At 38.8% G+C, this 27,289-nt stretch overlaps 1 protein-coding gene across 2 annotated transcripts in view; it reads right to left on the bottom strand.

The window, feature by feature from the left end:
• The window catches only part of CR2 (complement C3d receptor 2), a 36,229-nt gene extending 18,057 nt beyond the window's left edge, over positions 1-18,172 (bottom strand). For both annotated transcript variants that reach the window (XM_017525517.1, XM_017525518.2), the window contains exons 1-5: positions 17,929-18,172; positions 2,670-3,062; positions 896-1,084; positions 712-811; positions 379-461 (exon numbers count right to left, since the gene is read on the bottom strand). In XM_017525517.1, the coding sequence (XP_017381006.1) occupies positions 379-461; positions 712-811; positions 896-1,084; positions 2,670-3,062; positions 17,929-17,986 (823 nt within the window). In that variant the 5' untranslated portion in view covers positions 17,987-18,172. The remainder of the gene's footprint in view (positions 1-378; positions 462-711; positions 812-895; positions 1,085-2,669; positions 3,063-17,928) is intronic.
• Between the last annotated feature and the right edge of the window lie 9,117 nt (positions 18,173-27,289).

Genomic DNA, 27,289 nt, shown 5'->3' with positions numbered 1-27,289 from the left:
GGACAGTGATATCTGAATCTATAATGAATCAATCAAGGCAACTAAAGCAACATAATTTAAAAGTACTATTCTTAAGCTTCATTCCTGAGTATATGTACTCTGCTGATCCTTTGATTTCTTTTACCAAATATACAATCTTCTTTACGTACATGGTCTGGTTACCTACTTAGAAGGTCTACGTAGCTTTCAGAGGAGGGAAAGCCTAGGAACCTCGTTTCACTTGAGGAAACAAAAAATAAGGATGCTTTAGTGAAGACCATATCCTTAAGATTTCTAGGAGTTCTGTGTTCTGTAATAGTCTTTAAGATAATGACTAAACCAAAAGCTTTTAGTTAAGCTGAGAATGCAGTGCTGTCAGATCACAGTGGCCTAACCTACCTTCACATACTGGCATTTTGGTCCAAGCAGCTCCCTGTCCAGCAATTACACACTGACTAGAAGGTGGGCCTTGCAGTTGATACCTGGAGACAGAAGATTGTCATTCAGAACTATTAGGCAGTTTTTGCTAAAGAACAGCAGCCTTTATTTACAATCTAAGACAAGTTCATTTAATTGGTGTGCACCTACTCCTTTTATCAGCATTACCTCTCACAACTCCACCCCAGGCTGCCCAGAGATCTTCACAGAGGAGCCTTCTGCAGGTTTCACAGTCCACCCCATGCACACAACAAGCCAAATGAATTAAATCTCATAGATCACCCTGACACTCACCCTTCATCACAGAAAAAGTTTGCAGTTACACCAACCCGGAGAATTGGAGGCTCCTTTACCTTTCCATTGGGAAATCGTCCTAGAGGTTTACAGCGTGCCTCTAAAAAACAAACCAAAGATGAGAAATGCATGGCAGATAACAGAACAGGCCAGATTCTTAAAATAGATTGTAAATGTAGGGTACCTTCACATGTTGGGGGTACAGCACTCCATTCTCCCGAAGACAAACAGTTAATGGTCTTTTCTCCAATGAGGAAGTAACCAGATTCACAGCTGTAAGTCACAGACAATCCTGGAGCAATGGAGCTGACATTCTCGCGTGTGTGATGTCCATTGCGGATCATGGGAAGTGCTGGACACTCCAGAGGGAAATCTTTACATATACCAGGAAAAAAGCCATCAGATGATGTATCCTTCACAATCTAGAATCAAGGGGGTCCAATCTTCTGGCTTCCTTGGGCCACATTGGAAGAAGAAAAATTCTTTGGACACACATAAAATACACTAAGACTAATGACACCTGATGAGCTAAAAAAAAAAAATTGCCAAAAAAATCTCATAATGGCTTAAGAAAGCTTAGGAATTTGTGTTGGGCCATATTCAAAGCCATCCTGGGCCACATGCTGTCCACAGGTCATGAGCTGGGCAAGCTTGATCTAGATGCTAATTTAGGATATAGATCCAAATAAATAACACAATATCTATGGTAGCCAGTTGTTATTAACTTTCAATCAAGTCTTTCAAAGATCAAACAGGTATGGCTTAAGTGTATCCATTTTATGCCACAAATAGTATATTATTTTTCATTTTTAGTTACACTACATGCATTACAACTGCCTTGTGAAAAATTTCAATCACCAAAAAAAAAAATCAGTTTTCACCTATATTCTCACCCTATCCTTAAACTTATTCTCTGTTCCAAAAGTAGCATGCTATAATTTCAAGAGTTATTCTGGTAGATATTAGTAATATAGTTTATTGGGATCCTATATATGATACATATATACACCTATATTATGTGTGTGTGTATAACTAATACATATTCTATGCTTTGCTTCCTCTACTTAGCAACGTCTATGATATCCTTCCATGCCCATACATATGTGTCTGTCTAGAGTGTTACAAAAGCTTGTTTTCAACAGCCATTACGTTTTGTGGCTATCATAAGATCGCCTTCCTCCAAGACTATTTATCAATCAATCAATCAATAGAATCCCATTTTATACTAATTTAATAGCTTTGTCAGCTTTTAATATGCTTAAAATTTGTCAACATTGTTCTTTATTAAGAAAAGGAATACCCAATTTGACAGTATAATTTTTGTCAAATATTGCCAATTCTTGTAATTGTGGAATTGAGATTCAGATTTAGATTTCAGCAGCAACATAAACCAAACCAAAAGAAAAGGAATGAAGATTTTACAGTAGGTCTCTATTTTTAAAGGCATTTATTTGAAATGTGATGGCTCAGAAGATGACTTGGGGAAATAGTGGATAACTTCAAAACAGACCACAGAGAGCAGGGTATCACCTGTGCCAAGCTGTATTAGCAGCTACTTATACATTAATTTCAAATCCATTGGGTGTATTTTTGTCATTAAATCCCACCTTCCTTCTCATTTTAATAGTAGATGTACAGTTTAAAACCATCCCATTCCCACATCCCCAACGAACTGGCCTCTTGCAAAATTTACCTTGCTCAATGATTAGGTATGTTCAATTACATTTCTCCATTCTACTTTAAACTCCCTTGCTCAACTGATGTTTTTTGAGTGAGCAGTTATATTCCTCTATGAAGAAAAACTAGGAAGCCATAACTTTTACCTTTTACCTTTGCTTCCTTCTTTCACCCCCATCATTACATGTTCACCTTGTTCGTCCTTCAGAAGGGTACAAAACATGGTCTGCACAGAAAGGCAAGACCCCAACCTCCCCATTCAGCTTTGTTTTCATACTCACCACTCTCACAGGTAGGCAGTCGTGTCGGCCCCCACTTTTTATTTGCTTGACACCAAACAGTTTTGTTTCCATTCATGGAGAAGTTGGCTTTACAGGTGAATGTCACAAAATCACCATGGTGGTAGGATGGTCTAAAGCCTTTACTTTTGTATCCTCCTGGTACTATGGGCTCAGGGCAAGTAGAATATTTATTGTAATATTCACATATAGGAGCAGGTTTATCCCAGGTTCCAGTCACTTTGTCTTTAGTTATGCAAAACATAGTTTTTTCCCCAATGAGGCGGAAGGCAGAAGTTGAACAAGTGTACCTTACCACAGTACCAACACTGACAGGGGTAGAATGAGCACTAATCCGGCCATTTCTGATAGGAGGAGGAGGGCCACAAGAAATCCCTGAAAAGTAGAACAGGAACTCTGTAGGCATACGGATCATGGCAATAACATATTCAAATGTAGCTAAAAGGTCCAAATATAGATCATATAACATTTTCAGAAACAGAAATTTGTGTAGTTTGTTTCTTCCCTGCTTAGTCCCCAGCTCCTAAATTCTTGCCTTTCTCTTGATCCTCAGCAAACAGATCAACATACATCACTTCGATCAAACAATAATAATGAAAAGAATGTATCCAAAAGTTCTGAGGTTGGGGAGGGATAACATGGGGAGAAATGCCAGATATAGGTGATGGGGGGATGGAGGCAGCAAACCACATTGCCATATATGTACCTATGCAACAATCCTGCATGATCTGCAAATGTACCCCAGAACCTAAAGTGCAATAAAATGTATATATTTTTAAAAAGTTCTGAGTCTAATCAATTTTAATAATGAAACAATAGCACATGAAAATAACATATTAGTGGCACATTAGTTACATATGAGGAGGTACCATGGATTAGGGGAATTTGAGCTCAGCAAACCTAGTTTAAAATCCCCACTGTCATTCAGTAGCTGTGTGACCTCAGGCAAATCTTACCCTCTTTAAGCTTCAGTTTCCTAGTCTAAAGTATAATGCAAACTACTTCATAAGGTGTAGTGAGAATCCAGGGCTAAAAGTACATAAACAGAGAAAGTATAACACCTGGAACATACTAATAATTCAATGGCTGTTTCAAACACACAACTGGGGGTACAGGCTGGCATGACCACGTTTGGTCCTGCGGCTAAAGATGCTATGGCCTCACTACAGGTGATTTGTCATGCCTTGATGCTGGAACACTCGGAAAAAGCCACAGGAAATGAACAGAGGTTTTGAATAATGACCTCATATTCTTCATTTACTTGTCTTAATAACCATGAAAGATATTGTTTACAGTTACTTTGTATATGCATATCTTTTCTGAGGGAGTCTCAGAATAAAGGGAAAATTGCCAGCCTCTAAAACTTCTAGTTCCCTTCCCATTGGCTCAAAGAGGAGGTCTTCAGTGAGAGGAACTGGTTTCAGTAAGGGTAACTTTAGAGAACTGTTATCTTTATACATCTAGAAGCTGCAATGTAATATATACTCAACTGAATCAATTTGCCATCTTTGGTCTGCATTGCAGAACACAGAGAAGAGTGGCATATATATGTTCAAAGTACATGTGTAGATAAGATGCGATAATTGATACATGCATGGGAACACACCCAAAATCAAAAGACAAGATCCATACTTGGTTGTTTTTGTTGTACGCTTCCCAGACAGGAAACTTATTATTCCAGAGTGTTGTCACTCCTTCTGGGACACACTGACTAGAAGATTTGCCATTTAACTGGAACATTAAACAATAAAGGGTAACAAATCATCACCAGAACAAACCAGTTCTAAGTCAAATTAATCACTTCTCTCAAGTTGATGGTAATAATGGGATCTATATTTTTTAAGAGTTCTGGCTTCAGGGAAAAAGTCTAAGGTTAATTGTGACTCAGCCCAACTACATGATAACTTCAGACTAGGTAAAAACATATAGAATAAAGAATCCTAAAAATAACATTCCTTTTAATATTCTTCCTTTCCTCTTTCGCATCCAAATGTCAAGATTCTTGTGACAATCTAGAAGAAAAAAGCCTCCTTTTCTAGTGAAGAAAACATCAAAGACCTTGTTCCACAAGTTTATCCCAGACAGTCCCTCTTATTGAACCCTGAATCACCTATTCATTCTTCATATTTGGAGCCTTAACTTCTAATCCAAAGCTTTGCTCTTTCAACTGCGGAAAGGACAATTCCCAGCTTTGGCTAGCCATGCATAATACATACATTTGCAGACAAGGAAGAGGGCTTGGTTAATGACAGATTTTAGTCATAAAGGGTAAAGAACAAGAGAGAAAAAGAGAAAAAAATAACTGTCTTTAGAGATCACACTTTGCAGTGTTTATGGGTTCTAGGTCTCAGTTCAGGCCCCATCACCTCACACTCACCCTTCAACAAAGGAAACCTCTGCCCCATGTTAAAGATTAGGAGAATGAGCTACGTAACCATTGAGAAGTTGGTTTGGAATGGCATCCCATGATTTCACCCGGAAAAGAGAGACAAGCAAGGAACAGTTGAGTTTTCTTTAAATGGAGTAGAGCTTTGGACACCTGCACATTTTGGTGCCACCTGCCCCCAGGTTTCCAAGGACATACACTGCACAGTGTTAGTTCCAATGAGAGTGTAGCCAGGCTTACATCTGTAGGTCACTTCCTTATCTTTTTTGTTATAATTATCATGGTAGATATGAGGAGAAGGCAGACTCCCTGAGAAAATAAGACCAGAGAGCCTTTTATTTCTAAATTAAGAGCATTCTTCTCTGTTGCATAGAGAATCTCTTTCTAATGCTTTTTATAAAAGAAGGGCAGTCTTCTCCACCACCAGCTTGGGGTTAGTAGGTGTGGGATGAAGGTGTTTACATAAGCTCTCTTAAATGTAAGGCAGAGTCCTTTGGGTGAGATAGAGCAGAGCTGAAATGCATTCTTTTTTTCAGAAATGATGAGCTTCGCAACTCTCTGTTTTCTTTATCTTGATTTATGCCAGGAAACATTACCCCACTCATCATTTTCCATTTCATTCAATTCAAAGGGTCTGAGCCATTCTCTCACCAATATTGTAGTCAGTGAAACCAAACTTCCGCAACACAATTTCACCACCAAAATCTACCTCTTCCTTCCTGCTCCAAAAACAAGGCTGATGAGGTTTCTGAGCTTTGGGGACAAAGCTTCTAATGTTGCCAGGTTTGTAGAGTCAGACACTTCTCAGTGAAGTAAAGGAGAAGGGGAGAATGGAGGGTGCAGACTCAACCTGACTATTGGCCTTCTTTCATATAGGGTTCATTTTTTCAGTATGAAAATGTATAATGTCTACAATATTTTTTTAATTTTTAATTTTGTGCCTGTGACACAGCCTCAGGAAGTCCTGAGACATGTGCCCATCTACAGTATTTTGAATGAAATTCTGATCTCAGCCAATTTCCCCCCATTGGTGTGGTCAATGGGATTGAGAGTTCAGCCAATGGAATTAAGAGTTCATCTTATCTTCATTTAAATAAAATCTAGTCATATATAAATATATATATATGTTTAAATAAAATCTAGTCACATATGTATCTATATATATAGATAGATAGATATATCTTCATTTAAATAAAATCTAGCCATATATATATATTGGAAAAAATCTCTAATCATTCACTTTGGTGCTATCTACTTTTTAAAAAGGTATCTTTTAATTTCTCCTACATTAACACAGATCTAGCACTGCCCAAAAATACATTTAAAAAATTCTACATCTGCAACATTTATATATTACTTTCAAAGTTTACTTTTAAACTCTTTAACTAGAACAGGTGTGGTGGCTCACATCTGCAATCCCAGCACTTTGAGAGGCGGAGGTGGGTGGATCACCTGAGGTCAGGAGGTCAAGACCAGACTGGCCAACATGGTGAAACCCCATCTCTACAAAAATACAAAAATTAGCCAGGCATGATGGCAGGTGCCTGTAATCCCAGCTACTCTGGAGGCTGAGACAGGAGAATCCCCTGAACCTGGGAGGTGGAGATTGCAGTGAGCTGAGATCACATCGTTACACTCCAGCCTGGGCAACTGAGCGAGATTCTATCTTGAAAAAACAAAAACAAAAACCAACCAAACAACAATAAAAAAACCTCTTTAACTAGAAAACTCAACCACATATACTATCTTCCTTCTGCTCTCCCCATAGGTACCATATATATGTTTCCCAAAAAAACCTCGTTTTATTTCTAGATCCTGAAGTTTCAACCTAACTCACCCCTAAAGCACTTTGGCAGTAGAGGATTCTGTTTGCTGTTTAGTTGACACCATATTATGTTGCTGCCTGTCATGGTAGAACAAGCTTACACTTAAATATCACTGAATCATTTTCAAAAAGTTAGCATAACCCAGATTCCACAACTCCATTTTCAACTTCTGTAATTGGGCATTCAAGTAAGGGTGATACACTGAAGGGGAGACTTGCTCCAGATGCCAACTTGATTATCTTTGCTGGTACAATGCATTGACTTCTGACCCAAGAGGTCAGACAGCTTTTCCCTATTATATCCAATATGGCACTGATGATTTCATAGCAAACCCTCTCTGCTGCTGTTGTCAAAGTTTCATTGGGGATGGCTGGGAGTGACTTACAAGAAATAGCTTTTTGAGGAGCAGGTGGGGAAAGAGAGAATATTATACTTTCTGAGAATTTTGTGTTCATTCTTATGAACCCAAACTGCAAATCAGCCTATAATTTACCCATTTTGTTGAAATTCTGTATCCTAATCTCAAAGATGATTCTAAATAGGAAGTAGCAAGGTTGAAAGATATATGGAACTAGCTGATAAAAACTGAAAAGCTATGAGCTGGTCACCAGTCCCCACCCAGACCACAGATAAATTGTTATAAAAGGCACCTAGGATGGCTTACTTTTTGCATAGAATAAAGTCGTAAGTGAGTAATCTGGAATGTTTTAGATTATAAGCATTCATTCGCTATGAAATAACTTACAATCAAAGGACAGCAACCAAAGGAAACTATGGTAGGATTGGGGGCCACGAGGAAGATGGGTAAGTCATAGCTGTGTGCCTACAGCTACTCAAAGCAAGTGTAACCCTCCTGGGTACTCACTTTGATGTGCAGATGCCCAATTTCCCTCTGGAAGGGGACAAGAGGAATTAAATAAGGTGAAATAAAGAGATTATTTTACTTTACATTTGTAGAAAGCCATGTCACTACAATTTTGTCTGAGATAATACATGTAGCAGATGAGCCACCAAGGAGTGGATATCTAAAGACAAAGAGATGAGAGATCCCATGGTATACGTTTACTTATGTAAGAAACCTGCACATCCCGCACGTGTACCCCAGAACGTAAAATAAAAATTTAAAAAAAGAGATGAGTGATCATTTCCCAGCTAGACTTACATTGCAGAAAATCTTAGTTCTTTATTGAAAGACTAGCAAAGAACAGAATATCATTTATGACAAGTAGGGGTGGTAGATTAAGGACTCATACAATTTAAAGCCAAATGGGCTGGGTACGGTGGCTCACGCCTGTAACCCAGCACTTTGGGAAGCTGAGGCGGGTGGATCAGGAGGTCAGGAGATCAAGACCATCCTGGCCAACACAGTGAAACCCCATCTCTACCAAAAATACAAAAAATTAGCCGAGAGTGGTGGCACATGCTTGTAGTCCCAGCTACTCGGGAGGCTGAGGCAGGAGAATCGCTTGAACCTGGGAGGCAGAAGTTACAGTGAGCCAAGATTGCCTCACTGCACTTCAGCCTGGGCAANAAAAAAAAAAAAAAAAAAAAAAAAAAAAAAAAAAAAAAAAAAAAAAAAAAAAAAAAAAAAAAAAAAAGCGCCAAATGAAATTCAGCCTCCTGGTCAATAGCACTGGAGATTTAAAATTGGAAGAGAGTCGCCAAAACTTTTTTATCTTCTAAGGGTGCTCTCTAGCTGATAATCTTGAAGCAGTGTTTCTGGAATGGATCAGGGAAGTGATTCCTGATTGTTTATTTATTTTAAAAAGTAGGTAGCAATTACTCAGATCTCTTTTGGAAGAGTAATGGTTTCTGGTTGGAACTGCTGTTCTAGTATCCATGTACCCTGGAGATGTCTCCTGCCAACTCACTCTTTATTACAAGAATATGTAATTGTTGGCCCAAATGCAACACCATGAGTGTCATCACAGAGTCCTGAAGGAGTGCTCTACGATTCATATATGATTTACCTACAAAAGTAAACTAAAACGAACAGAATTTGGGGCTGGGATTCAGGAGACTTTTTGGAGATTTTTTGTATTTTGTATTAAATCCCAGCCTGACTGGACTTGCTGACAGGCCTGCTTATGATTACTCAAAGAAATCTTTACATTTACAAAATTTTCCAAAGGATCAGTCAACACTATTTGTTTAATGCACATAGTCTGTATTTCTGCATGTGGATGCCAACTTTATTTGTGGTCAATTATAACTTATAATCTTCATTTTCCATTTTTATATATATTCTGTTAATTGATGGTATCATCTACCAAGTCTTCTGCCTTAAAAAACCTCACAGTGACCATTCCTTTTTTGTAATTCATTTTCTACTCTCTGCTCTTCATTCAATTAGTTACCAAAGTTTAGTGACCAGATTCCAGAAATCTCTCTACAAACCAACTATTTTGTCACTGCAGTAGTCTCTCACTGCATCGAGTGACATAATTTACCTTTCTAATTGTTCTCCCTTGAGTTGGTACATCTTCTATACTGCTGCACAAATCATTCTAAAGCACAAATGTTGTCATCCCACTCCTCACATTGAAGAACTTACTATTGCTTGCCATTTTTATATGCAAAAATGCACGGATATTTTACAAGTAAGCTCCAATCCATTTAATTAATTACCATTCCTCATACTCCAACGATTTTTTCCAAAGACATCATGTTCTTGTACATTTATGCTTTTGCCAATGCCCCAAAAGCCTCTGCTCCAAACACCTATAGTTCTCTAATTCGTCTAGGTAGCATTTATGATTGATTTCTCTATGACCTCATAGCACATCATAAATAAGAGAACTACATTATAGTACAGTATATATTTAAGAGTCAGTCTTTATTACTAGTGCAGGAGTTTATCAAAGGCAAAGACTATCAGATTAATTTTTATGTCACTCCCAAGCCCCAATGTCTGGTCTAGAGCTTCATATCTAGTAGTTACTCAAAATTATTTTTTTAATTGAATGGGATGAGGATGAGGTAAAGTTAAGATTCCTTGTACTCTTAACCTCTCCCTGATACAGCATGGAGACCATCAATCAAAGTCATAAATATCACAGGATAAATAGGTTCAATCAGGTATTATGACTTAACCCTCATTCCCAGTGCCCCAGGAGTAAAAGGAAGCATGGAGCAACCAGGAGTCCCCTACACTTGCAATAACATGCAAATTTACTGGTCTTTTATGCTAAACATAATAGGTTATCTCATCCAGATGCAGCGACAGACCCAAAGATAGCTCTATTACAGGATTGCTCATGTTTACAGAACCGCTGAGCATCTGACCACTTGAAGATCTCTAGGGAGGTGATAAAGAATGCCTCTTCATATACCCAATAAAGCATTTTATTCACAAGACATCCCAACAGCAAACTTAAGACTGGTTACTCTGAATTTTAGGCTTAGCAAAAGGCAGAAACTTACCCTGACCTAGAGACAAAGGCCACAGGAACATCAAAACCAAGAGAGGCTAAAACCTCTCCTCTGCTTCTGTCTTGTTACCAATTATCCTGAAACCTCTGATCTTTAGAATGCAAGTAGAAAATGGGGCACTATTTTGTGGAATGAAGAACGTATATCATTGCAGTATGGATGCATATACAGAGAAATAAGCTCAGAGATTCAGAGAATTTTTAGAGTATACTTCAGTGGAACAGAGGGAGAAAATAATTTCTCATAAAATTTCAGAAAACCTCAGAATTGTTCCATCTCCTTCCCCTTTACAAGTAAACATTCGTGGTTTTAGTTTGTTTGCTTGTTTTTTCACAGTGAGGTCAGAGTCTGGGAAAATCAGGAAAGGCATGTGCAAGGGCCTTGAAGGATGAGTACACGTTTTGATTTTTTTTTTTATTGAGGTTATTGGGGGAATGGGTATTAATATTTTTCCCAGATTCATTGAGGTATTATTTGTACGCAAAACAACTGCACAACAACTGCACGCAACTAATGTACACCATTTGGTGAGTTTGTGAAACAAAAAAAGTAAAAAAATCTTTGAACAAAAACTTTCCCAGGATAGCATAAGAAACTAAAGTATACAAGAGATCTTGTAAAACCTCAGTACATATATGATCCTGTAAAATTACTTTAATAAATTTACATAACGATCTTAGCTATTAAACCTTTAATGCCTAGAGAGAGGAAACTATGTTTATTATTCTTATTTTATTCTGTTAGTCTAGTAGAGTAATATGCCCCCAAAGAGAACTTAGTAAATACTTTCTGATGGGAACTAGATAAAGGGATACAGTCATTTCAAGACAGTTTCCTGTGACTTAAAATAACAATATTATTCTTAATAATGGAACAGAAATTATTCTAGGAGAGAGGTAAGAAACTATAGCAATGATATGCTTAGGGATATACCTGGAAAAGTCATTTTTCTAGGTATGAGAATGAGCTCAAGTTTCAACTCCCTAAACTGATAAGCAGAAGAAGTTAACTCTTCTTCCAGATCAGATGGTAGTCCAGTCAAAAAAAAGTGCCCAGCTGTGAGGCGCTCCTAGAATAGCAGTATATTTAAATATCAAATCTATAGATCTCCTTCTTTCTCAAACAGGTCGTCTTTCTCAATATCAGGTACAGGTGAAAGTCAAAGCATAAACATGGAGCAATTGACACAAGGTCACACACAGAGCTCCCAAGATACAGCCAGGCCTTACCTATGACCCCACAATGCTACTGGAGAAGTCACAAAGACTGGTTCTAAGAATAGGCATCATTGTTGGGACCCAGATATAACTATAGGTACCCTTCAATTTATTTCCTCAGTTAGTTTTCTCCATTAAAACTACAAAAGTCTCCAAGGGCTTACTCTGTGCAAAATAGCAAGATTCTATAAGGAATATCAAGGTTTGACCTCAATGAAGACAAACTTCATGATCCTGATACTGCTTATATTAGTGACTCTAGTCAAGTGGCTTAATTTGTAATTATCAAATGTAAATAAGGACAACATCAAATTATCCTCCACAAGCTGGAAGACTAATTTAAATTTACAAGAGTTAATCAGTAGCAATGATATGGACCAAGATGGAATGAAGATCTGGAAACAGCAAAAGCAGAAGTATGCTTCACAGTCTAACTTTCTACAGTGAAAGGAGATAAGGATCACACTTTCTGGATGAGAAAAAATGGGAAAATCTCATTTCCATTTAAGGGCTGTCTTCCTTTGGGGACATTAATTCTCATTAGTAATGAAAGCCAAAATCCCAGGCCACAAGTCAGAATTTCTCTTCCATATCAGAAAAGGGAAGGTTAATCCATGGGCCATCAAAAACTATGAATTTTCTTGAGGGTCACTGTACCCTCTTCACATCTTTCTGCAACCAGGAGTAAAAATCAGAGGAGATCACGACTGGATGAAAAATGGAAGATGGTGACTTGACATTCAGACACACATCCGGCAAACCATGTTAAAAATTACCAGTTTCTGAGTTCAAACAACAGGGATATATTTAATTACTTGGGCCCAGGGACTTTACCTGGAATGGCTTGGAAATCCATTTGAAGTGAATGAAGAACAAACACATAGGATAATAAAAATAAAACTGAAATTTTAGTCAGAAAGCAGGCAGGAGGGGAAATCAGTATTGAAAATGATAATTCATAGAATCAAATACCTTAATACTGGGTTTCCTGGCTATGTGATAAGCAAGTTTTGAATGATGGTGCGAAAGTTGTCAGAATCAAAATAGAGTCATTAATGTAAAAAAAAAAAACAGAACAAAAATACACACCTTGAAAAATAAAGCCAGGGAAGGTTATGGAAACAGCGTTCTCATGCTTGTATGCCTGTTAACCCAAACTAACATAAAAGGCTAAAAAAACCACAACTGTGCACAAAGGCCACTGCAACCCTACAAGAACATCCTTCTAGCATCTGCCTATATAACCTCAAACTGGCATCACTCTTGTTATTGTTCTTTGTAGCCAAGGATAATTATTCTAAAACAATTATACAATCCTTATATTTTTCCTTTAAAAACCTTTGTCTTCTTTTACTTCCTTGAATATACACACAGTCAGGATCTCACACATATTCCCATTGCAATGTTCTATTCCCAAACAAATACCTTTTTCTTTTAGAGAGTCTTTCTGTTTGTTATATAGTTTAACAATAGGCATATTAACCAAGGTACAGTCCTAAGTAGAGGAGATGTATCTGTGATAATTGGAGACAAGGTTCCCACCCTCATAGAATTTATAATACAACAGAAAGAGACAGACTGTAAATACATACCCGGAAATAAATAAAAAGGTGCTGAACAGGAAATAGAGTGATATGTCACAGTGTAATGCACTGGAAGGAGATGGGACAGGGTGGCATACAACTTCAGTTATGATGGTTAAGGAAGGCCTGTGAAAGGCAACATTTAAGTTGTGACTGAAGGACAAGCAGGAAGAAGGAAGCAGCCAGGCAAATTGCTGGGTACAGGTATTTTAGGCAGAGGCCTAACAGGAGAAATGGATTTGGTATGCTCCAGGGACAGACAGAAGGCAAATGTGGCTGGGACGCAATGAGCAAAGCAGAGTGGCACATGATCAAGTCAGAACACTCAGTAGGAGGGATCATGCAGGACTTCTTAGGCCACAGATGTGTGTAAATTATCCTGAGTGGAAGTCATTGAGAGAGAATTCAAGCAGGAGAATCACATGGCCTGATTTACTTTTTTAAAAGAATAGTCTGGCAATTGGGTGGAGAGTGGGTCAAACTGCTACTTTGAGAAGCAAAGGGCAGTTTATGGCCAAAAAAAAAAAAAAAAATGAGGACCAAAGGAGTGAGCAGTGGATATATTTTAGAAATCGGCAAGTGGATATATTTAGAAATATATATTTAGAATTGGTAAGACTTTTTGTTGTTTTACTTGTGGGGCTGAGGAAACGGGAGGATTCATGACTTCTAGACTTCTGACTTGAGCTACACAATTGATGGAATTACCTTGTACTGAGGATGGAAAGCCTGAAAAAGGAATGTGTGTGTGCGTGTGTGTGTGCGTGTGTGTGTGTGTGTGTGTGTGTGTGTTGTGGCCTTGGGGTGGGGAGTTGTGTTCAGAATCATTTCCATTCAGACTTGGTATATCTAATATACCCCCTAGGCATCCACATGAAGATGCCAAGTATGCAGTTGGATGTACAAGTCTGCAGCTCAGGAGAGAGGCTAGAACTATAGATAATAAATATGAGTCATCAACATATAAATAATATTCAAAGTCATGGGATAAAATGAGATGAGGTTAAAAAAGAATGAGTTCATGTCCTTTGCAGGGACATGGATGAAACTGGAAACCATCATTCTCAGCAAACTGATACAAGAACAAAAAACCAAACATTGCATGTTCTCATCATAAATGGGTGCTGAACAATGAGAACACATGGACACAGGGAGGGGAACATCACACACCAGGACCTGTTGGTGGGAGGGGACTAAGGGAGGGAAAAGAGGGGGTAAGGGGATAGGATAGCATTAGGAGTAATACCTAATGCAGACGATGGGGCGATGGATGCAGCAAACCACCATGGTATGTGTATACCTCTGTAACAAATGAGCACATTCTGCACACGTACCCCAGAACTTAAAGTATATATATTTTTAAAAGATGAGATGAGGTATTTTAGGAAGAAGAAATGAAGAAAGACAGAAGAGGCTTAGGGTTGAGCTCCAACACACTCTAATATTTAGAGATAGAACAAAAAAGACTAAACATCACCAAAGAAGTATGGAAAAAACAGGTAAGACTGTCCTGGTTTGGAAGATGAGAATGAAAACAGTTTCAAGAGAAAGGAAGTAGTTAGCTCTTGCTGAAAGACTGAGAAAGAATAAGATAGAAAAATGACCATTGGATTTATCAGCATAAGGGTAAGTAGTGACGTTTCAAGAAGCAGCTTCAGGAGACTGGTAGGGAAGAAACCTGTCTGAAGTGGAGAAGGAGATAAGGAAATCTGAGCAAGCAGTCAAGGAGAAATTTTGCTGAGAAGGACAAGAAGAGGGACAGGAAAATGGAGTTCCAGTGGGCTGTAAGAAGGTTCATAAAGGATTTCCTGTGGCATACTTAAATGCTAGTGGTGATGATTGTTTAAAAAGAGGCACATGGATGATACAAAGCAGGAGATATCTGCAGAAGTAAAGTCCTTGCAAAGGTAAGAGGGGATGGAACATGATCATGAAAACAGGAAGAAGAACTGAATTTGTCAGCAGAAAGGATATTTCTTTCATTGTTATAGGAGGAAACATACCAATATTTCAATTCATAATTATTGAATTCCAAGTTACAGGATATTGATAGGAACTCAAATCAGGAAATAAGACAGATTAAGGTCTTGCACTCATAGAACTTGTATTCTAGTGAGGGAACAAACAACAAACAAACAGGTAAATAAATAAGCAAGAAGGTTTCAGATGGTGAGAGGTCATCTGTGGAAAGTAGAACACGATTTTGTATTGGAGAGGGACCTGGGAGGCGAATATTTCAGACAAGAGTCAGAGAAGCACAACAGGGGGCTGAGCCTTGAATGTCAAGAAGGAGCTAGGCAAGGCAAGGAGCTAGGCAATAATTTGTAGGAAGAGCATTTGAAAAGAGAGAATACCTAGTGCAACTGTGCTCAAAGAATAAAGAGAAGGCCAGTGTGGCTGGAGCAGAGAGAGTGAGCAGGGTGTACAGAATTTCAGGGAGAGGGAGAAGGCCTCAGATCGGAGACTAAGGGGCATGGATTTTATTCTAATGTGATGAGAAGGCCTCAGCAGGTTTTCTGCAGTGGAGAACAGGATCTGATCCCAGAGGGAAGTAAGTTTGTAAGTTGGTAGGTTTGTAGCTGATTAGAAAATGAGAGCATTCCTGTTTCATGGTTTTGTTTTCTCAGCACAGGAAAAAGTTAGGTGGCCAGTGAAGGCTTGGGTAAAATCTAGAAGTGTAGGAAACTTGAATCTGTTTATGCAAATAGACAAAAGGAAAAGATGGGAAAACACTAAAAAGGAAATTTGCTTCCCATTGACTTTGCTTATAGCAGTGTGCCCTATAGATATTTGCTGCAGAATCTTCTAGAGTGATTGTTAAACCTCAGCTTTCCTGTGCTAACTCCAAACCTATGAAGCTTTGGAACGGGACATGGAACCAGGAACCTACATTTTATAAAGGTACTGTAATCGTTTCTTAAGCGCACTCAAGTGCAGGAACTGGCCAAAAGCCAAGAGATGATCTGTGGCGAGCACACAGCAGCAGTAAAAGTCAGCAGGGGGAGTGGGCAAGACATGCGCCATGGGAGACAGGTGGGGAAGACAATGAGCAGTGCATACATGACAGGGAGCAGGAGAAATTAGGGGGTGCGAACTTCAGTGAGATCCCCTTCCAAAGGGTTAGGAAGGCTGAATAGATTAGATTTTCTTCCACTGGAGGCCTTTTAGATTTTTGAACAAGGGGCTAAAGTAATGAAAAAATATATATTTCTTAAAGTTTTGTTTTCATAATTGGAAAGTGATCTATAGGTCACCCTTTAACCTTTCCAATCATAAGAACCAAAATCTCTTAAAAGAGATGAGGTTGTTACACAAGTAATTATAATGCTTAGGATGGGAATACTGGAACAAGAATGATAAATGGACAAACAGTGGAAGCACAGTAGCTTGGAAGGTTGGCAGATAGGTAGACCTGGTTTTTCACAGGTCTCCAGTTAAGTGACCTAGATGATTGAGTTGGCAGGGCTGGTGAAGAATTTGATATTCAGTTGATAATATCCTCTCTGAAATTTAGAAATATGTGAGAAGTCAGGGACTGCACTCTGCTCTTAGAAAAAGTGAATGTGCATTCATTCAAAGGGAGTTAATATGTAGAAAAAGCAAAGCGATTTGAAGATAAAGGTTTTGATAAAGGTTTAAAGGTCAGGAGACAGTAAAATGCCAGGAAAGCAAACAGTAAGTTGTAATAAACCGAAAGGTGCAATAATTCCAGACACCTTAACAAGCTAGGTGTCCATAAAAACAAGTGGACACCCAGCTTGTTAGCTTAAATGCTGGCTCCATAAAGACAAGTCTATACAGAAGGCTTATTACTGGTATTTAGTAGTAATGACTAACATCTAGCTTTCTTTGCTTAGTTTCATCTGTACCCAGGGCAGCTCAGTGAGGTGGAAGGCCAGTTTATTACTAGTTTCATTTTACAGATGAAGAAACTGAAGATCAGGTAGCTAAATGACTTGCCAAAAGTCACCCAGTTACTGAGGTCTGCATGCAGTGAACATCTTATAAACTAGGAATGCACTGTACCCTGGAGATATAGAAACTTAGACCCATCCTGTAGCCAAGAAACTCTAATCTTAACAAATTATATTTCTTTAAAATCAAGCCAATCTGGAGGAAAATAAGGTACAATAAACGCCGAATGAGGCCTTTGTGGACGCCCACACTATTAAAGAAGGTTAATAACAAGAAGAAAACAACAATTTTAATCCACGCCTCAACTTATAAAAATAACTACAGATGGTTAACGTTTAAGATCTCTTTACCAGTATCACATCAGAGTTCAGAAAATCTGAGACCCATGCTTGGGAACCAGGTCTTACTCTCTTATTTAGGGAAGGGAGTCGAAGCTCTGCCGCTTTTTCGGGGCAGGAGCGCAGTTCGGAGGCACAGAAACAGCCTCACGCGGGGATCTGGTGCCCCATGCAGTGGGTAGGTTTCCGGTGGCGAGCGGCGGCGCCCGCAGACCTTCAGCCAGCGCGGTGCGCACCTGCAGAATCCCGGAGACCGCGAGCACCAGCACGCGCCCGCCGCACCAGGCCGACCAGACAGCGCCCCTCTGTGGCGCAGCCTCCAGTGCCGGAGGTCCCCGCTCCCGGAGGAGCCAGTGGGGACAATCAGGACCAGGGTCTAATTGCAGGGGTCTAAGTGCAGGGGTCCCTCAAAGCTGGCGAGAGGCGGACAAGCGTCGAGCGCTGCCTCCACCGTCTCGCTTTTGGCCCCCGCTTTGCATCGCGGCACAGAAGCCGTCCCTGCCCGGGACGTGTCCCCACCTCCGTGCTCCCTCTCCCAGCTCACCGAGGACCCCCGGTGCGACGAAAGCCAAGAAAACCCAGAGCAGGCCCGCGGCGCCCATGCCACGGCCGCAGCCCCCCGCGGCGGGATGCTTTCCAAGACCCACGAGAGTCTGGCAGCTCCGGGAGGGCAGGGCTGGAGCAGCATGCAGCTGCGGGCCAGGAGAGGCGGGCCCTTAAATAGTGTCGCGCACATGTGCTGGTTTTCCGCGCACACCTGCAGGCGTTCTGGGGGCGGATGCGGCGCCGGAGCGGGTGAGACAGGCGAGAGGGGCGGCCCGGCACGAGGTGGGCGGGGAGCTCGGAACCCCTCTTTGGCTGACTCGCCTCTGGGTGCGGTGGCTTCCCCACTCTTTTGACCACGCAACCCACTACACTCGCTTGTTTCTCTTTCTAGATCTTGAAACTTTCACAAAATAGTACTCACCCTTAGTGATCTACAATGTTTGTCTTCTGTGCTATGTTGTGTTACGCTATCCTAGGCTAGGCTCTCCTATTCTTATTAGAAATTCCTATTAGAAATCCACCAAACTCATTTCAAAACCTATTAGTGGATTCATCCCCCAGTTTGAAAAAACAGTGTAAGTTCACTTAGGAAATTTAGGAACAGCAGCCACTTCTGCTATTGAGTTCTTTTTATTTTGAAGTAATTTCTGCAGAAAAGTTTCAAGGATACTGCAAATAATTCCCATATTCTTGTCATCCAGATTCTCTGCATGTTAACATGTTAGCATTTTACTGTATTTTCTTTACCATTCTCTCTTCTTTCTCTATAGACATATACATGTACATATATGTGATTATATAATTATAATAATGTAACTATTACTTTGGAACCATCTGGCATTTATCCCTCGTCTAAATGCGTCACTGTGTAGTTCCTAAAAGCAGGGACTTTCTGTTCTATAACTAGAGTACAGTGATCAAAAATAAGAACTTAACATTGACACAATGCTATTTTATTTTACTTTTTTTTATACTTTAAGTTTTGGGGTACATATGCAGAGCCTGCAGGTTTGTTACATAGGCATACACATGCCTTGGCAGTTAGCTACATCCATCCCCCCACCCCCTGTTATCTACATTAGCTATTTCTCCTAATTTTATCCCTCCCCAATCCCCCACCCCCTGCTATCCGTCCCCTAGCCCCCCTACCCTCTGACAGGCCCCAGTGTGAGATGTTCTCCTCCCTGTGTCCATGTGTTCTCATCGTCCAACACCCACTTATGAGTGAGAACATGCGGGTTTGGTTTTCTGTTCTTGTATCAGTTTGCTGAGAATAATGGTTTCCAGCTTCATCCATTTCCCTGCAAAGGACATGAACCCATCCTTTTTTATGGCTGTGTAGTATTCCATGGTGTATATGTGCCACATTTTCCTTATCCAGTCTATCTTTGATGGTCATTTGGGTTGGTTCCAAGTCTTTGCTACTGTAAACAGTGCCTCAATAAACATACGTGTGCATGTGTCTTTATAATAGAATGATTTATAATCCTTTGGGTATATACCCAGTAATGGGATTGCTGGGTCAAATAGCATTTCTATTTCTAGATCCTTGAGGAATCACCACTCTGTCTTCCACAATGGTTGAACTAATTTACGCTCCCACCAACAGTGTAAAAGTGTTTCTATTTCTCCACATCCTCTCCAGGATGTAGAGAAACAACAGCAAATTTGTTGTTTCCTGATTTTTTAATGATTGCCAGACACAATGCTATTTTATAAGCTACCATCTGTATTCAACTTTTGACAGTCATCTCAATAATCTGTTAAAGTAAAAACAATGACAATAATAGCTATCCTTTGTTTTTTCTGGTCCAGAATCATTTCAGGATCATGGATTGTGTTTGATCATCTTGTCTTTCCCCCCACTTCTTTAATCTGGGAAAATGTCCTCAGCCTTTTTTGTATTGCATGACTTTGACATTTTTGAAGAATATACAGCAGTTATTTTTGGAGAATGACTTTTAAGTCCATTATCTATTATAAAAACAAATTACCCTGAATTTAGTGGTGTAAAGCAAGAAGAAACATTTATGATCTCAGAGTTTCTGTGGGTTGGTTAGGCGGTTCTGGCTTGGAATCTCTCAGGAGATCGCAGTTAAGACATCAACTAGAGGTGCATCTGAAGGGTTAACTGGGACAGGTGAATCCCTATCTAAGATGGCTCACTTACCAGGCCCGTGGCTGGATGCTTCATTCTTCACCACGTGGATTTTTCCATAGGGCTTGATGCTTGTGTGTTGAGTGTCCTTGTGACATGGCAGCTAGCTTCTCAAGAACAAGAAAGGCAGAAGCTACAATGTCCTTTGTTCTCAGAAATCACAATATATTATCTCCAGAATATCCTATTGATTATACAGATCAGCCGTTTTCAATGTAGGAGGGCAGTATATGTGGATGGGAATATCAGGAGACAGAATCACACCGCACAATTTTTGTCTATCATTTCTCCATGATAGATTCAGATTATTGAATCTAATTATTTGACAGGAATACCAGAAAAGGATGTTGTATCCTTATGGAGAGGCATATGTTGTCTAATTGTCCAATTATGGTGGTAACTTTGATCACTCAGTTAAGATGGTGTCTGCCATGTTTCTTAGTGTAGACTTAGTATTTTTCCCTTTGTAATTAGTAAGCATTTTGTAGGGATATACTTTAAAACTATGTAAATTCCTCATTTTTTCATCACATTTTTACCCCAAAATTTTAGTAGCCATTGATGACCCTTTCTTGACTTAATTTTTACTATGATGGTTGTCAAAGGATGTTTTTTGTAATTTAATAATTGCTTTTATATTCATCCATTGGCATTTTACTGTTAATAAAAGCTTTACCTTCTCTATTTATTCATTTATCTATATCAGCACAATCTATATCAATATGAATTTTATTTATTTACTCAGTGGGTCATAATTCATGACTACCATTATTTATTTTGATGCTCAAATTCTCCTTGATTGGGCCAGTGGGAGTCCTCAGAAATAGTTCCTGTGTCATTTTGACTTATTCTTATTGTTCTTTGAGCACTTCCTTACTTTCTGGCACCAAAAAAAAAAAAAAAAAAATAGAAAGAAAGAAAGACGCTCTAGACTCATCTTGTACTTTTCTAGACCTGACACTGGAATTTGTCATTTCTCCAAGGAATGCTGGTTCTTTCTGGCACAGAATGGCATTTAGATGCTAGGATTAGATGCTAAGTGTGTTCATTTTCACTGGAGTATCATTGCTTCTGCACCCCTTCAGCAGACACTGCAAGGATATGTATTATATGTATGTATATCCATTCCCATATCTATATTTATATATGTCATGAGTTCATAGCAATTCTTCCAATTTCAGTTCATTAGCATAGAGTTCATTCTATCCTTCCCTATTTTCATATGTGTAACTCCTATCTTCAACAGTGAGACACCTAGATCCACAGTATATTTACTTATTTGCTCAATCCTAGAAAATACAGAAAGAAGTTTAAAATTGCGAACTCTATACCATGGTGGAAGTAAAATCTACTCATTTTTAATGTTTTATTTTGTTTATAGCCTGAAAGCATAAAAACAGCATCACTGTGTTCAAAAGTTACTCAGATTAATTATTCTTCCTCTTCAGTCTGATTGTTATTCATTCAAAATACTGTTAATTTGTTTCTCTTTGTATTCTATTTTAGTTTCACCCCCACTGCTTTTGATTTTTTTTTTTGCTTAAGTGAAACATTAACAGTTCCAAATGTCATATTGATATAAAAAGATACAATAAAAGACATGTCACTTCTCTCCATCACTTCTATCCTCCCCACCATAGGTACTCAATTTCAGTAGTTTCTGGTTTGTCTTTAGTTTTGCTCAAATGAGCCGCTACACTCGTCTTCTTAGTTCTCCTTTTTTATTACATTTTGAAAAGCATGCTATAGATACTCTTTTGCACTTTACTTTTTTAACTTAACAAATATGCTGGAATCCTGTCCTCCATACAAATTCAAATATTCCTCATTCATTTTTATAGTTGCATGCTACTTCATTGTGTGGATATACCATAGTTAATTCAACCATCTCCTATGTATGGACAGTTTGGTTGTTTTTAACGCTCTGAAGAGTAACCTTGTGCATTTTATTTTTCTATTGTTGAAAGCATGTCTTCAGTTCAAATTCCTAGAAGTGGGACTTCTGGGTCAAATGGTAAACACATATGTAGGTTTGCTAGATATTGCCAAGTTTCCTCAATAAGAGTTGTACCATTTACATTCCTACAAGACTGTGTTAAAGCACCTCATTAATCTAATGTGCTGTCATCATGGTTTTAAATTTTAGCCAATCTAATAAATGAGACATTTTATCTCAGTGTATTTTTAATATGTGTTGCTTATTATGAGTAAGTCTGAACATTTCTAAAATATATTTCCTATCATGATATTTGCCTTTTCCTCTCTCAATGTTTGATACTTATTTATATATATATTAAGATTGTTATTCTGGATGTATTTTGCAAATATTTCTTTCCAGTTTGTCAGTTGTCTTTTGACTTTGTTTATAGCATTGTAAACATTGTAAAGGACCTCTTCAAGGAGAACTACAAACCACTGCTCAAAGAAATAAGAGAGGACACAAACAGATGGTAAAACATGCTCATGGTTAGGAAGAGTCAATATCATGAAAATGGCCACAATGCCCAAAATAATTTGTAGGTTCAATGCTATCCCCATCAAGCTACCATTGACTTTCTTCATAGAATTGGAAAAAACCACCTTAAACTTCATATGGAACCAAAAAAGAGCCTGCATAGCTAAGACAAAAACAAAACAAAACAAACAAACAAACAAAAACAGAGCTGCATCACGCTACCTGACTTCAAACTATACTACAAGTCTACAGTAATCAAAACAGCAAGGTACTGGTACCAAAACAGAGATGTAGACCAATGGAACAGAACAGAGGCCTTGGAAATAATGCCACACATCTACAACCATCTGATCTTTGACAAACCTGACAAAAACAAGCAATGGGGTAAGGATTCCCTATTTAATAACTGGTGTTGGGAAAACTGGCTAGCCATATGCAGAAAGCTGAAACTGGATCCCTTCCTTACACCTTATACAAAAATTAACTCCAGATTGACTGAAGATTTAAACATAAGACTGAACACCATAAAAACCCTAGAAGAAAATCTAGGCAATACTATTCAGGACATAGGCATGGGCAATGACTTCATGACTAAAACACTAAAGGCAATGGCAACAAAAGCCAAAATAGACACATGGGATCTAATTAAACTAAAGAGTTTCTACACAGCAAAAGAAACTATCATTCGAGTGAATTTGCAACCAACAGAATGGGAAAAAAATTTGCAGTCTACCCATCAGACAAAGGGCGAATATCCAGAATCTACAAAGAACTTAAGCAAATTTGCAAGAGAAAAACAACCCCATCCAAAAGTGGGCAAAGGATATGAACATGGTTGGCTATTTTTTAAAATTGTACTTTAGGTTCTGGGGCACATGTACAGATCATGTAGGATTGTTGCATAGGTACACATGTGGCAATGTGGTTTGCTGCCTCCATCCCTCCATCACCTACATCTGGCATTTCTCCCCATGTTGTCCCTCCCCAACCTCCCCACTCCCCACTGTCCATCCCTTGCCCCCTGCAACAGACCCCAGTGTGTGATGATCCCCTCCCTGTGTCCATGTGTTCTCATTGTTCATCACCCGCCTGTGAGTGAGAACATGTGGTGTTTGATTTTCTGTTCTTATGTCAGTTTGCTGAGAATTACGGTTTCCGGATTCATCCACGTCCATACAGAGGACAAAAACTCATTTTTTATGGCTGCATAGTACTCCATGGTGGATATGTGCCACATTTTCCTTGTCCAGTCTATCATCGATGGACATTTGGATTGATTCCAGGTCTTTGCTATTGTAAAGAGTGCCGCAATGAACATATGTGTGCATGTGTCTTTATAATAGAATGATTTATAATCCTTTTTATATATACCCAGTAATGGGATTGCTGGGTCAAATGGAATTTCTAATTCTAGGTCCTTGAGGAAGTGTCACACTGTCTTCCACAATGGTTAAACTAGTTTACATTCCCACCAACAGCATAAAAGTGTTCCTGTTTCCCCACATCCTCTCTAGAATCTGTTGTCTCCAGATTTTTTAATGATCGCCATTCTAACTGGCATGAGGTGGTATCTCAATGTGGTTTTGATTTGCATTGCTCTAATAATCAGTGATGATGAGCATTTTTTCATATTTTTGTTAACCTCATATATGTCTTCTTTTGAAAAGTGTCTGTTCATATCCTTCACTGACTTTTGGATGGGTTTGTTTGTTTTTTTCTTGTAAACCTGTTTTAGTTCCTGGTAGATTCTGGATATTAGTCCTTTGTCAGATGGGCAGATATTCCAAAAATTTTTTCCCATTCTGTTGGTTGCTGGTCCACTCTAATGATTGTTTCTTTTGCTGTACAAAAGTTCTGGAGTTTAATTGGGTCCCATTTGTCTATTTTGGCTTTTGTTGCCAATGCTTTTGGTGTTTTAGTCATGAAGTTCTTGCCTAAGCCTGTGTCCTGAATGGTTTTGCCTAGGTTTTCTTTTAGGGTTTCCATGGTGTTAGGTCTTATGTATAAGTCTTTAATCCATCTGGAGTTAATTTTAGTGTAAGGTGTCAGGAAGGGGTCCAGTTTCTGCTTTCTGCACATGGTTAGCCAGTTTTCCCAACACTATTTATTAAACAGAGAGTTCTTTCCCCATTGCTTGTTTTTGTCAGGTTTGTCAAAGATCAGATGGTTGTAGATGTGTGGCGTTACTTCTGAGGCCTCTATTCTGTTGCATTGGTCTATATCTCTGTTTTGGTACCAGTACCATGCTGTTTCGATTACTGTAGCCTTGTGGTATAGTTTGAAGTCAGGTAGCGTGATGCCTCCAGCTTTGTTCTTTTTGATTAGGATTGTCTTGGCTATGTGGGCTCTCTTTTGGTTCCATATGAAGTTTAAGGTGTTTTTTTCCAGTTTTGTGAAAAAGGTCATTGGTAGCTTGATGGGGATAGTGTTGAATTTATAAATTCCTTTGGGCAGTATTGACATTTTCATGATATTGATTCTTCCTAACCATGAGCATGGAATGTTTCTCCATCTGTTTGTGTCCTCTCTTATTTCCTTGAGCACTGGTTTGTAGTTCTCCTTGAAGAGGTCCTTTACATCCTTTGTTAGTTGTATTCCTAGGTATTTTATTCTCTTTGTAGCAATTGTGAATGGGAGTTTGCTCATGATTTGGCTCTCTGTTAGGCTGTTATTGGTGTATAGAAATGCTTGTGATTTCTGCACATTGATTTTGTATCCTGAGACTCTGCTGAAGTTGCTTATCAGTTTAAGGAGATTTTGGGCTGACACAATGGGGTCTTCTAAATATACAATCATGTCATCTGCAAATAGAGACAACTTGACTTCCTCTTTTCCTAATTGAACACCATTTTTTTTTCCTTGCCTAATTGCCCTGGCTAGAACTTCCAATACTATATTGAATAGGAGTGGTGAGAGAGGGCATCCTTGTCTAGTGCTGGATTTCAAAGAGAATGCTTCCAGTTTTTGCCCATTCAGTATGACATTGGCTGTAGGTTTGTTGTAAATAGCATTTATTGTTTTGAGATATGTTCCTTCGATACCTAGTGTATTGAGAGTTTTTAGCATGAAGTGCTGTTGAATTTTGTTGAAGGCCTTCTCTGTATCTATTGACATAATCGTGGTTTTTGTCTTTGGTTCTGTTTATGTGGTGGATTACGTTTATAGATTTATGTATGTTGAACCAGCCTTGCATTCCCGAGATGAAGCCTGCTTGATTGTGATGGATAAGATTTTTGATATGCTGTTGCAATCGGTTTGCTAGTATTTTATTGAAGATTTTTGCATCTATGTTCATCATGGATGTTGGCCTGAAGTTTTCTTTTTTGGTTGAGTCTCTGCCTGGTTTTGGTATCAGGATGATGTTGGTCTCATAAAATGATTTGGGAAGGATTCCCTCTTTTTGTATTGTTTGGAATAGTTTCAGAAGGAATGTTACCAGCTCCTCTTTGTATGTCTGGTAGAATTCAGCTGTGAACCCATATGGACCTGGACTTTTTTTGATTGGTAGGCTATTAATTGCTGCCTCAACTTCAGCCCTTGTTATTGGTCTATTCAAGGTTTCAACTTCTTCCTGGTTTAGGCTTGGAAGGGTGCATGTGTCCAGGAATTTATCCATTTCTTCCAGGTTTACTGATTTATGTCCATAGAGTTGTCTGTAGTAGTAATCTCTGATTGTAGTTTGTATTTTTGTGGAATCAGTGGTGATATCCACTTTACCGTTTTTTATTGCATCTATTTGATTCTTCTCCCTTTTTCTTTTTTTATTCATCTGGCTAGCCATCTGTCGATTTTGTTGATCTTTTTTAAAAAAACAGCTCCCGGATTTATTGATTTTTTGAAGGGTTATTTGTGTCTCTTTCTACTTCTGTTCTGCTCTGATCTTAGTTATTGCTTGTATTCTGCTAGCTTTTGAGATTTTTGATCTTGCATCTCTAGTTCTTTCAATTTTGATGATAGGGTGTCAATTTTAGATCTTTCCTCACGTCTCATGTGGGCATTTATTGCTACAAATTTCCCTCTAGACACTGCTTTAAATGTGTCTCAGAGATTCTGTTACGTTGTGTCTTCATTCTCGTTGGTTTCAAATAACATATTTATTTCTGCCTTCATTTCATTGTTTATCCAGTCGACATTCAGGAGCCAGTTGTTCAGTTTCCATGAAGCTGTGCGGTTCTGAGTTAGTTTCTTAATTCTGAGTTCTAATTTGATTGCTCTGTGTTCTGAGAGACTGTTTGTTGTGATTTCCATTCTTTTGCATTTGCTGAGGAGTGATTTATTTCCAATTATGTGGTCAATTTTAGAGTAGGTGCAATGCGGTGATGAGAAGAATATATATTCTGTGGATTTGGGGTGGAGATTTCTGTAGATGTCTATTAGGTCCACTTGATCCAGATCTGAGTTTAAGTCCTGGATATCCTTGTTAATTTTCTGTCTCGTTGATCTGTCTAATATTGACAGTGTAGTGCTAAAGTCTCCCACTATTATTGTATGGGAGTCTAAGTCTCTTCACAGGTCATTAAGAACTTGCTTTATGTACCTGGGTGCTCCTGTACTGGGTGCATATATATTTAGGATCGTTAGCTCTTCTCGATGCACTGATCCTTTTACCATTATGTAATGCCTTTCTTTGTCTCTTTTGATCTTTGTTGGTTCAAAGTCCATTTTATCAGAGACTAGGATTGCAACTCCTACTTTTTTTGCTCTCCATTTGCTTGATGAATCTTCCTCCATCCCTTTATTTTGAGC

This window comes from Cebus imitator, unplaced genomic scaffold (assembly GCF_001604975.1).
Source record: "Cebus imitator isolate Cc_AM_T3 unplaced genomic scaffold, Cebus_imitator-1.0 Scaffold38, whole genome shotgun sequence".
NCBI classification, from domain to species: domain Eukaryota; kingdom Metazoa; phylum Chordata; class Mammalia; order Primates; family Cebidae; genus Cebus; species Cebus imitator.
The sequence above is the reverse complement of the archived record's forward strand: the minus strand, read 5'-3'. Positions and strand labels throughout refer to the sequence as shown.